Raw genomic sequence first — 12,449 nt, forward strand, 5'->3', positions numbered from 1 at the left:
TACAGAATAAGAGGGGTACCAGAATTGTCCAGCAGCCCACTGCATTCTAGGAAGTTGCCCAGTTGCTGGAGGCCAAACAGTCAAGGCTGGATGAGCACAGAGAAGGGGGAACTGGTGGCAACTCCAGCCCTGGGCAGGGGACTTGATGCCTGTAGCCCCAGCCACAGGGCTTGCCCTTCTAATCTTCCAGCTCCTGCTGCAGAACTTCTGTAGAGAGCTTGCCCCTGATACCACTCAGTTCTGGATCTGCTTCATGGGCATCTCTTCCTCCTGAAGCCTAGACAGGGCACTGGGGAAGAAGGAGTCATGAGCAATGGTGGGATTTAGCCCCTGGGCCTACCACCCAAGCCTGCCTCGTCATGGCTGGCCTATGCCTCTCCCCAGCTGCTGGTAAACAAACATGTATACTTCTGCCAGTGACTCACACACATGCTTGTATGCATCTCTGATGTGCAGGCATACGTGAAGGGGTGCACACACCCACCTCTTCCTGGACAATCTTGGACATCTGTGTACACACACATATATGGACTTGTGTACTTTTACACATGCAGTTTGCATACCTCAGGCCATACACCCATGCACGCTTGCACATATGCACCAGGTACACAATGTGCACACAGGTCTTCTCTGAATCCTACCTAAGGTGTCAGGTACCTGGGCACCCATTCCCACATGCATGTGCTCACACAGACACAAATAGTTCTGTGCACACACCTCCTCTCCACATCCTGGATGGTCTCTGGTAGCTGTGCTTGCTTCGTCTCTGGTAGCAGGAGGGCAGTGCAGGCAGCCAGCAAGGCGATCCCCCCATAAGTGAGCATGGGTAGTGACAGCCATACTCCATCCAGCAAGGCTGCCAGTGGAGCCAAAGAGCCCCCCAGCCGGCCCACCAGTGCAGTCAGCCCCATTCCTGTCTGTCTGTTCAGAAAGAGGATAGGGGAAGGTAGGTGTTCACACCTACTTAGGGTCATGCCTCACAGGGCTCCCCCATCCTGGGCTGGCAAGCCCTGGTGTCCCCTTCTCCCCAGACGGCTAAGAAAGCTAAGGCTTCTTTCAGGTGGTCTTCCCACCTGTCCCCAGGCCAGGGACCCTCATTCTGAGAGTAGGGTGATGTGGAAGGAAGAGGGACAGCAGCTCCTACAGACCCTGTCATGTTGGTAGAGGAGGAGCAAGGCTTTCTAAGCATACCCAGATACCAACAAGTCTCCCCACCTGCCAATAGCTAGCTGAAAGGGCCCCAGAAATTACTTTCAGAGACAACCCCACAGGGCAGCTCTGCCTGGGCTGTGGTAAATGGGAGGGAGGTACAGATGGCGCCTTTTGTGACTGTTTTATTTTAAAGGAGCCCCAGAGAAGTGTGACCTCACTCAGGGTCACTTAGTAAAGATAAAATGTTCTGCCTTCTCCCAGACTTAAGCAAATGCAGACGGCTCTGATTAGCTCTGTATTCTGGGTGTGGTATAAGGAATGGGTGGGAGGAACTGGGCTGCAGTGTGTGTGTGTGTGTGTGTGTGTGTGTGTGTGTGTGTGTGTGGCGGGGAAGGGGGGGGTTGGTAAAGAGACCTGATTACAAGCCCTCCCCCCCCCCCCGCATGGGTTGTCAGGCTCCCCTCACCTGAGCACGGTAGGGTACAACTCCGATGTGAACAGATAGGCTGTGGTGAAGGCAGCTTCACAAAAACCTTTTCCCATCACTGCTAAGGCGGTGCTCCAAGACCCCATCTCTAGAGGAAAAGGGGTTCAGGCAGTGAGCGGGTCTTGTGCGAGACCGAGAACTCCCAGGGTGAGAGGTTGCCCAAATGGAGGGCTTTGAGTGGGGGCCTCCGGGAAAGGGCAGGAGCTCTGGGCCAGGAGGCGGGGCCTCCGATGAGTGGGCGGGGCCTCCGGGTGAGGCTCACCCGAGGTCACCAGCAGTCTGGCACCAAAAGCAAGGGCGGCACCCAGCAGCGTTCCTGCTTGCGTGAGACGGCGTCCTGCGTGGCTCACCGACAGGTAGACCAGCAGCTTGGAGGGCACCTCCACGGCCCCGAACAGCAGCTGCGTTTGGTACACGTTCAGCCCCAGCCCCGACACGTCCAGGCTCAGGCCATAATAGGAGAAGTTTACTCCAAACCTGAAAGGGGTCGCAATGCACTCAGGGGCCCTCCTCTTCATCTCCCTTGTCCTGTCTTCCTAGGGAGCCTTGGCCTTTTAGAGGGACCACCTCCCCCGCCTCCAGAGCCTACTGCCCACCACCATCCCTGTCCTCATAATCCCCACGGAGTATGCAGCACGTGCCAGTGGCCAAAGCGTCTTTACCTAATCTTCACAGCAACCTTGTGAGGTAGGAACTAACAGCGTCCTGTTTTGCAGAAGGGGCTCTGAGGCTTGGGGTTAAGTGACCTGTCCAAGATCTCACAGGAAGTGGCAGCACCTGAATTTGAGCCCTGCTTCTGATGCCTGCTCCATCTTGTGATCTTCCAGTGTCCCATCTCCCCAGAGGCTGGTCCTCCTGCCCTGCACGGTTACAGTCCCTCCAACTCACACTCAGCATCATTCTGGAGTCTGCCTCTCTGTCCACCCATCCCCTGCTCCTCACCACATCACCATGCAGCATAGCGAGATATGTCGGAGCCTTGGGGTCCGGAATAGGTCTAGGTACGAGGGTCTGCGGACCACTTGCTCTCTGGCGGCCACTTTACTCAGGGCCTGGTGGGAGAGGAAGAGAGTTTGTGACATCAGAGTTGGCTGTGGGCCTTAGCTAGGCACACTGATCTCTCTGGGTCTCTGTTCCTCCTCCCTTCTCCAATAGTGGGGGTGGGGATGCACGTGCAGGCTGAGTCGGGTGGGCTCCGAGTCAAGGGTGTGGCCCACCAGAGCCAGGTAGGACATCCCAATGAGTTTGGAAACTCTCCACTGGGGGTCAAGAGCTTTTCCTGCACATACAGTGGGCCCCAGGAAGGGGACGCTTGACACGGGACGGCCACACACACACACACACACGTGCGCGTCCCCACACACATGGACTTGCATGTGCTCACACACACACATTCACTCTCACCTCCCAGCTCAGGGTGTCCTCACCCACAGGCCGCCCATTGATCCTGGCACAGCGGAGTAGGTACCTGTGGGCCTCCTCCACACGGCCCTGGGTCAGAAGCCAGCGTGCAGACTCAGGCACCCACCTGGGGGACAGCAGGAGGCCCTTCAGGCAGAGTCAGCACCCACAGTCACATCTCCCTCCTGGACACACCACAGCCTGTCAGCCTCCAGGCTCTTGCTCATGCAGTCCCCTCAACCTGGAATGTGCTCTCCTTCTCAAACCCTCCTCACCTGACAAACTTTTATTCATCCTTTAAAGCCCAACTTAAAATCCACCCTGCCACACTTCCTTGCCCAGGCTTAGTTCCTCCACAGCCTGGGATTCCCTTCTCTGTTCAACTGGATTGGTCTCATTCTCATTCCCCAGCGTCAGCCACCCACTTCTCCCATAAGTGACAGGAGGGCATAGGATGAAGGAGAGACCGACATACAGAAATCCCCAAGGGGCATCAAAAGCCAATTATTTTTGGAAGACAATGAAATGCCCACCCTGCCTGGCTTCCTATTGTCCTGCTTGGACTCCCTACCCCTATGCTGGCCCTGTCTCTCCATCCCTGTCTCTCTTGTGACCCCCATGTCCATCTCTATCTGTCCCCCTGAATCTGCCCCTCAGTCCTGGTCTCTGCCACTTGCTATCTCTCACTGATTCTGTTTCTGTCTCTCCACTGTCTCTCAATATGTTACTGTGTGTTTCTCTGCTTCTCATGCCCACTGCCATCTTCTTTGTACTGGTCTGTCTCTCTTTCTCTCTTTTTCTGTTTCTCGGTCACTGACTTTTTCTTTCTTTTCATATCTCAGTCACTCTGTATTCTAATCTCAGCCTCTGATTAACTCTATCTCTGGCTTCCTCTATCTCCCACTCCCAAGCTGCCCACAGTCCTCACCAGAGGCTGAGGATCCCTGGGGCACAAGGCAGAGTGACAGCCAGCAGAAGCCATCGCCAGTCCCGTATCAGGTACCCGACCAGTGCCAACAGCGTCACACCCCCTGTCCAGAAGGTGCTGCTCAGGACACCCGCCACGGTGCGGTGTTCCACGTCCAGCCATTCCAGTTCTGGGCCCAGGGCAGGGGCCAGAGACAGGAAGACAGTTAGCAAGGGCCAGATGAGTTCAGTCTCACCCTTGACAACTGCCTCCCTCCAGTCTTCTGGGCCCTGCCCATCCTTTGCCTGCCTCACCCAGTGGCATCACGATGATGGTGAAGCCAGCCAGAGCTGTGCCAGTGAGGGTGCGGGTGATGACAAACATGATGTAACTGACTGAGGCTGCAGACACCAGGCCTACCACCAGGGAACTCACATAGGCCACCAGCAGTAGAGGGCGCCGCCCAAACCTGCACAGGGGTCATGCAGAGTCAGTTCCCTGTAGAGGGGAGGTCCCACAACAGAGGTAAACTAGGCCCATACCCCAACCAGTGGGAGAGGGTGCCCCAGCCCGCTCCCTTATTGGCCCCCACTGCACCCCACCTGTCAGACAGGTATCCGAAGGCCACAGCCCCCACAAGCACACCAGCAAAGAAGAAGGTGGACGTGGCTTTGTTCAGGCCTTTCTGCTCACACACGAGGTCCCACTGCAGGGACAGACAGGGAGGGGCCTCTCATGGGCACAGGCCCTCTCCAGGTAGCACCAACCCCCCCACCTCCAGACTCTCGGCCTCCTGAGGTCAACTGTTCCATATTGGTACCTCCGTGTCAGATAATAAACCCTCAACTATTCACTCCAATTTGAGGGGTAAGAGACTTTGCCCTTCCCCAATTCTGTAGCCTCAACTTCTTTCCGTGGAGGGTCTTGACCTTGACAACAGGTCCGCTCCTCTCTAGAGAGACTCTGCCCCATCTGCACTCACCTCTAGGTAGATTATGTAAATCCCAGACCTGGGGCCAAAAAGAAGGGAAAGAAGGAGGCCTCTATTGTGTCTCCTTCTCCTACTGCAGAACACCTTTCTCAACTCTCCCCCAACTCCCTAGAGCCATCTTAGCCCTTACCTGCCTTAATCACCTCCTAATTAATAATAGCAGCTCTGGTGTATGGGCTCCTTACTACAAGCCAGGAACTAAGCTCAGTGCTTTAAATTCATAGACCCCATCTACAGATAGGTAAACTGAGATTAGGTAAGGTAAGGTAACGGTCTAATGCCCACACAGTAATTAATCACCCAGGGCAGTGGCAGGTCCATCCCATTCACGTGTCCCCCGATCTCCTGCTCAGGTACCTCGGTTGCAATGGTGGAGGAGAACTCCGAGCGGTCGTACTCCCAGCCCTGAGGACAGGGCATTGTGGAAGGCTCACCCTCCAGCTGCCCAGGGCTCTGCCCCGCTCCCCATAATGTGGTGTTGGGGAGGGCCTGGGAGTGATTGAAGTAGAGGCAGGAGCTGAGGGTGCCATCGGGCTCCCGGGGCAGGTGGGCCTCCAGCCAAGCGTCCTGGTGGCTGAAGTTGGCAGGGGCACCAGGGAGGGCACAGCGGTGGGCAGGTACGGCAGCCAGGAAGATGGGCAGGAGAAAGTTCATGGGCAGCAGCACTCGGGGCAGGGCCAGCAGTGCCACATTCCACAGTTGGAAAGGCCCAAAGCCTCCCACCTGATCCAGCAGCTCTTCAAATCTCATGCTGCCCACCCACCCACTGACCGGTCTCAGTGCGGGCTTCCTCTGTAGCATTCAGTGCAGCACAGTCCACCCACCACTTGGACCTTTGGACTCTGGAGGCGGGAGCAAGTAGACTGATGAGCAGAAGTTTACCGTCAGAATCCAGCCCTCAGGGGCTGGGCCAGGACTGAGCCCTCCCTGGTCACCAGGTCTCCAGGGATCCCTGCCTGTTTGGCCCAGTGCCTGGGTGAGGGGCCGTCCATTCAGAGGTCACCGACTCCATGGCTCTGGGACTTACATATTGGTGCTCAGGGGTAGCCTCCAGTTGCCATGATGGGGTAGCTAGGTGTGCAGGAAGTGAGCCCCTAGCCCCAGGATCAACTGAGCTCCAAGAGTCCTTAAGAGGAGGAGTCCCCGGGGCCTGATGGCAACTCTCCAGGAATGCCCTTTGTCCTGTGAAGATTTAGGTCAGCCTTATGTATTGAAGCCACAGCTTGGCTGGACCCTCAGGATTCAAGACTGAGAGCTAGGCCCTAACCAGGTTGAAGAGTTCTTTCTGCTGAGTCACAAAGCCTCCCTATACCCCAAGGCCCCCACCTGGAGCTTATGCCCTGGCCTGAGACACACCTGGAACTGCACTGGGCAGCCTGGTCAATCTGGAGGATCCCAGACCTATCACCGTCCCACTTCCCATACACATAGTCCCTCCTGCCTTCCCCCTGCCCCTCTTTTCAGGAGCTTCCCCTTGGGGAACTGAGTGGGCAGAGAGAGCGGTTTGCCAAGGTCCCACCATAGGTAGCTGCAATGCCTAAGACTCAGGATTTGTCTGACTTTCCCCACTCAGTTCCCATTCATGGCCCCTGCAGCAAAAGCACAGCAGAAGCCAGCAATATCAGCTTTATTCTCATCTGCTTCTCCAAACTCAGGGTTGGCAGAGCTGGGAGGTTGTCAAATTTGTTTTCCCCAGGGCTCCAGATTTCTAAGCAAATAGGCTTCTAAAAGGCCCAACCTAAAAAAAAAATTTGAAAACCACTAATTTAATGTAGCCCTCATTTTGAACAGCTAAGGAAACGGTGATGGGGGGTGGGGCGGGGGCATTGCTGGGGCCACACAGTGACTCAGCAGCAGAACTGGAAAGAGGACCAGGATCCCTGCCTCTGCCCAGGCCTTTGACCTGCTGCTGCACTGAGGATGTTCCGTGTGCACTAGGCTGGGCTCCCCGAGAAAGCTCTGGGAGAGGAACTAACCCACTGACATGATGTGTGGTAAGGGTGGTGCTAATAACATGGCAACATGAGAGGAGGACAGTGATCTAATGGCCGTGACAGGAGGTGATAACAGTAAGATAACCTAAGCATTCTGCAGAGTACAAAGATGCCTGTCACAGCCCCTGCCCTCAGGGAGCACACAGTCTAGCAAGAGGGTTAGAACAAGCTGAACAAGGCTTCCTGCCTCCAGTCTCACCCCTCTCACCCCTCTCACCTCTGCACACCTGCCACAGTGGACATTTAGAAACACAAAGCTAACAGGGCAGCGTCCCAGGGCAAAGCTCCCACTGCTGGAGGGTGAAAGTCCAGCTTCTCCATTTGACCCATGTGATTCCTCCCCTCCCCCCTTCAGGATTGTCCCTCTCCCTTAGCCCCACGCTGGCCCTTCCCTACCATGCCCCCTTCCCTCCAGTTCCCCCAATACACCAGCCTGTTGGCACCTCACACCTCCTTGCAGTCCCCTGGGCAGCACTGGCCTCGCTTTTATTCACTTGGTGGATGCCCAAGCTGCCCTGGAGACCAGCTTACGAGTGACACAGCCCTGCCCCTCTTGCTCTCCCCTACATGTGACTTCTACCCTGTTGGTTCCTCCCTCATAATCATATTATTTATATAAAAATATAAAATATCGAGGCACCTGGCTGGCTCAGTTGGTGGAGCATGCAACTCTTGATCTCAGGATGGTGAGGGCACGGAGCCTACTTTAAGAACAAACAAACATGGGGCGCCTGGGTGGCGCAGTCGGTTAAGCGTCTGACTTCAGCCAGGTCACGATCTCGCGGTCCGTGAGTTCGAGCCCCGCGTCGGGCTCTGGGCTGAGGGCTCAGAGCCTGGAACCTGTTTCCGATTCTGTGTCTCCCTCTCTCTCTGCCCCTCCCCCGTTCATGCTCTGTCTCTCTCTGTCCCAAAAATAAATAAACGTTGAAAAAAAAAAAAAAAAGAACAAACAAACACATACATACATACAAACAAACAAATAACCACAACCATTTGCAGCTCCAAGAGCTAAGTTTTGCAGGCATCTCACCCCCGTGGTTCATAGGAAATACTCTGAAGTTTTCATAGCCAAAGGAAACAGCCAATGAGACCAAGTCTGGGCATGGCTGTGGTGCCTTTTTTTTTTTTTTTTTTTTTTTCTCCACCATGGGAATTTCTCTCCTGCCTTAATATGAGAAAGAGCTGATAGTCGGATAGTGGTTACCTTCCCCTCTTTGCATTGACTCCTAGGAAACTCAGATCTAAATATGCAGCCACTTTCTACAGAGAATGATTTGGCATTAATTGTACTCCTGTCTTCACTTTATTTCCTGCTTCCACGCTGTATGGCAACTCTCCTCTCTCATGTCATCAAGGAGTGGTGGTGACAGTGACCATGATGTGTGGAGGCAGATGATGGAAATAGACAGGCAAGGTTTGAAATGCCAAGGGTCTAACCAGAGGGCAGATCAGCTCTAAACCACTAGTTAAGAGCTGGTTTTGATTAAATTTTTAACCACTCTCATCCCTCTCCAACCTGGGAATCCAAACTTGAGCTCAGAGGCCAAGATGGAGGAAACATTCATTTATACCAAACTAGAGAAGAAGGAGCCTTGTGCACTGGAAAAATAGCAACTCCTTCGTTGAAATTATTGCTAGAACTGTTAGAGGATTTGGAGAAGAATAAGTTCCCATTTGGGATTGCTTGCAATACAGATTTCTTACACTTACAGACTTATTACTCTTTTCCCCTCTCTACATTGAGTGACCTCAGATGACCTTCCCTTCTTAGTTGGGGTTTCCCTTAAAGCATTATTAAAGCACCATTAGGGGCGCCTGGGTGGCGCAGTCGGTTAAGCGTCCGACTTCAGCCAGGTCACGATCTCGCGGTCCGTGAGTTCGAGCCCCGCGTCAGGCTCTGGGCTGATGGCTCAGAGCCTGGAGCCTGCTTCCGGTTCTGTGTCTCCCTCTCTCTCTGCCCCTCCCCCGTTCATGCTCTGTCTCTCTCTGTCCCAAAAATAAATAAACGTTGAAAAAAAAAATTTTAAAGCACCATTAAACTGCAACCCATGTAATTATTTCCTACATTGATGATGGTGGTAATGACGGTGGAATTCCAACTGATGGGATCCCAATTTAATGATAAGTATGGTAACAGGATGGTGTAATAGTGATCATATGGGAATACTGATGGTAAAATGGTGGTGATGGGGATGATTGGAGTAGGGGTGAGGGGTATGGGGCTAGGATAATAGTAATACTGATGTGGTTATGAAGGCAGTGGTGGTTACAAGGGTTATATTGTAGACGATACTGATGGTGGTGGTGGTGGTATTAATGGTGGAGGAGGTGATGGTGGGCGTGGCTATGGTGATGGTATTGTGGTGGTGAAAGTGGTGGTGGTGGTCATGATGAAGACGTACAGGATCCCTGAGAGCAAGAATTTTATCTCTCTTGTTAATCATTCTGTCATCAGAGGCTGGTAATGTTGATGGTAATGGTGGTGACGGAGCCTAGTTTGGGAGAAGGGTATCTGTGATTTGAGTAATGATGGGGCTGGTAATAGAGTTAGAGGTGGGTAATGGAGATAGATGGTGGTGGTAATGGGTAATGTTATGCCACTTTGGGTTTAATGGTACATGGGATGAGAAGGAATGCAGAAAATGCCACCTGGAGTGATGAACATGAACTTGTGTCATGTGTCCCTTTTAACCTATAGCCACATTCCTATGACCATGTAGCCTCCCCTCCCCATCACCTCATCACCATGAACAATGACATCTTCTGAGGACTCAGAAGGTTATCCTGACCGTCCTTCAGTCTTGGCTTGGCCTTGACTCCTGAGTAGCCAGTGGGAAAGTCTCAGCAGTCCCCAGTGTCTGATGATCAGAGGCATGGCACCACCCACCCTACTCCTACCCTGTCTCTTTTCTCCAGGTATACCCAAGGGACCTCTCTCTGCTAACAAATGTACCTCCAATGTCCTTGATCTTATGGCCCCTCTCTAGCCCCTGACTGAACAGCCTCCATGAAGCCACTTATTTCTCTGTGCCCATGTCCTCAGAGCTCTCATAGCTCCTCACCCATGGAGCATCATGTAGGCTGTGGCAGTCATGTTGGGCCTCAGGAGGTGAGTGTGCCCAGCAGATCTCAGGCTTGGAGAATGGGGAAAGCAGGGATTCCCTACAACCCTATAAAGCTGTCCTCCTTGACACAGTCCCACCACCTTTCACTCCTCTCTCTATCCCTCAGTTCACACCTATAACCACCACACTGAATGACATGTAGCTCTCACTCCTCCACAACTGGCCCATGCTACTCCCTCTGCCAGGAATGTCCTTTCCTCGTCATCTGGCCAACTTCAGTTTGTTCTTCAAAATTCAGTCTAAGAATCATATCCATCTGAGGCCCTTCCTTGAAGGGCCCAGTCTGGGCTAGGAGTCTCTGCCTAAGTGCATATAGCACATGTCAAGTGAAAGTTAATTTACAACCACCTTCTTGAGAGCCCTCTATGCTTTGCCTCAATTCTCAGACAATGTCCCATGTCTGGCATAGCTTCTGGTACATGTGGAGCTCAGCAATGGCCTGAAGAATTAGTTGAATGAATGAATGAATGAATGATTGAAAGAATGTTAAATAATGAATGAGTAATCATGGCATTCCTTCCTTCCTTCTCAGTAATAGTAAGAGAAATAAAAAATTGGGCAAGATACCATTTTTCATCTATTTGATTATTCTGGGAATTTTTCCTAGCACTAGACTTGCAGAGATAAGCAAAGATTGGAGCCAGTATGTTAACTTTGATACTACTTGAAAGAGTGAAAAGTTAGAGAGAATCTAATGAAAAATCAACAAGGAGTAGGTTAAATAGATTATGGATCATTCATGCCATGGACTACTATGTAGCCATTAAAAAGAACATCCTCATATATTACTGGTAGGAATGTAAAATGGTGCAATGTTTGGTAATTCCTCAAAATGTTAAAGATAGAATTGCCAGGGGCACCTGGGTGGCTCAGTTGGTTAAGCATCTGACTCTTCGTTTTGGATCAGGTCATGATCTCATGGTTCATAAAGTCCAGCCCTGTGTCAGGGTCTGCACTGACAGCATGGAGCCTGCTTGGGATTCTCTCTCTCTCTCTCTCTCTCTCTCTCTCTCTCTGACCCTCCCATGCTTGTACTCTCACACACAATAAATAAACATTTTTAAAAATTGATTTAAAAAACAACATAGAATTACCAGATGACCCAGCAATTCTACTTCTAGGCATACACCCAAGAGAAATGAAGACATATGTCCACACAAACACTTGTAAACAAATATTAATAGCAGCATTATTCACAGCAGCCAAAAGGTAGAAACAACCCAAAGCCCATCAACTGATAAATGGATACACAAAATATGGTCTATTCACAGAATGGAATATCATTCAGCCATGAAATGGATGGACCTCGAAAACAATGCTAAGTGAAAGAAGGAAGTCACAAAGAGCCACATATTGTATGAAATGTATTTCATGTATTATAGGAAATGTTCAAAATAGGCAAATCTATACAGAAAAAGAAAGATTAGTGGTTGCCTAAGAGCTGGAGGTGTTGGGGAGATTTGGGAGTGACTGTTAATGGATAAGGAATTTCTTTTTGGGGTGATCAAAATGTTCTAAAATTGATTGTGGTGATGGTTGCACAACTCTGTGAATACACTAAAAACTGTATTTTAAGATATCGCTGGGCATAAAAATCATTTCAGAATAGCAAGTATAATATGCTCTTCTATTTATGAAGGGGGAGAGAGAGGGAGAGGGAGGGAGAGAGTTATTATAAACATAAAGAAAAAGCCATTTGGGCACCTGGGTGGCTCAGTGGTTAGAGCATGTGACTCCCGATCTTGGGATTGTGAATTTGAGCCCCACGTTGGGTGTAGAGATTAAAAAAAATTTTTTTTTAAATGATCCATTGGGTGCCTGGGTGGTTCAGTGGGTCGAGTGTCCAACTTCCGGCTTTGGTTCAGGTCGTGATCTTGCGGTTCTTGAGTTTGACCTCTCATCGGGCTCACTGTTGTCAGCACCAAAGCTGTCAGCACAGAGCTCACTTGGGATGATCTGTCCCGCTCTCTCTCTCTGCCTCTCTCTCTCTCTCTCTCTCTCTCTCTCACACACACACACACACACACACACACAAACATTAAAAAAAATCCATTTATAGGAGTTACCTCTAGATGATCAGATTCATGGACAGGGGGCTTTCCTGTTTTATTCTATATGCTGATAACATTCACTTTTATACTACAAATATGACCTGCTTTTGACATTTTTATTTAAAAAAATTTTTTTTAACGTTTATTTATTTTCGAGGCAGAGAGAGACAGAGCATGAACGGGGAGAGTCAGAGAGAGAGAGGGAGACACAGAATCTGAAACAGGCTCCAGGCTCTGAACTGTCAGCACAGAGCCCGACACGGGGTTCGAACTCACAAACCGCACGATCACGACCTGAGCCGAAGTCGGACGCTCAACCGACTGAGCCACCCAGGCGCCCC

The 12,449-nt window shown here is 51.3% G+C and overlaps 1 protein-coding gene across 2 annotated transcripts; it reads right to left on the reverse strand.

The window, feature by feature from the left end:
- Nucleotides 1-234: 234 nt before the first annotated feature.
- Nucleotides 235-5,688, reverse strand: SLC22A7 (solute carrier family 22 member 7). 2 transcript variants are annotated; one of them, XM_047103294.1, is made up of 10 exons: nucleotides 5,296-5,688; nucleotides 4,550-4,653; nucleotides 4,262-4,416; nucleotides 3,969-4,137; nucleotides 3,044-3,167; nucleotides 2,582-2,691; nucleotides 1,902-2,116; nucleotides 1,619-1,727; nucleotides 718-921; nucleotides 235-289 (listed from the first exon to the last, which is right to left on the reverse strand). In XM_047103294.1, the coding sequence occupies exons 1-10, from the start codon at nucleotides 5,686-5,688 to the stop codon at nucleotides 235-237; spliced, it is 1,638 nt and encodes a 545-aa protein (XP_046959250.1). The 2 variants fall into 2 exon arrangements, with proteins under 2 accessions (XP_046959250.1, XP_046959249.1); XM_047103293.1 differs by having other exon boundaries at nucleotides 4,550-4,677.
- Nucleotides 5,689-12,449: the final 6,761 nt, after the last annotated feature.

The sequence above is a fragment of the Lynx rufus genome, unplaced genomic scaffold (genome assembly GCF_022079265.1).
Source record: "Lynx rufus isolate CCGP_SWC_20201006 ecotype Redwood Valley unplaced genomic scaffold, mLynRuf1.p SCAF_6, whole genome shotgun sequence".
NCBI lineage: Eukaryota > Metazoa > Chordata > Mammalia > Carnivora > Felidae > Lynx > Lynx rufus.

Coding starts and splice junctions, on each gene's coding strand:
- SLC22A7 (XM_047103293.1), bottom strand. CDS start 5,688: ATGAGATTTGAAGAGCTGCTGGATCAGGTGGGAGGCTTTGGGCCTTTC. Junction 2,117..2,581: donor CTATGCTGCATGGTGATGTG/GTGAGGAGCAGG, acceptor GACCCCTTTCAG/GTTTGGAGTAAACTTCTCCT. Junction 290..717: donor ATCCAGGATGTGGAGAGGAG/GTGTGTGCACAG, acceptor CTTCTTCCCCAG/TGCCCTGTCTAGGCTTCAGG.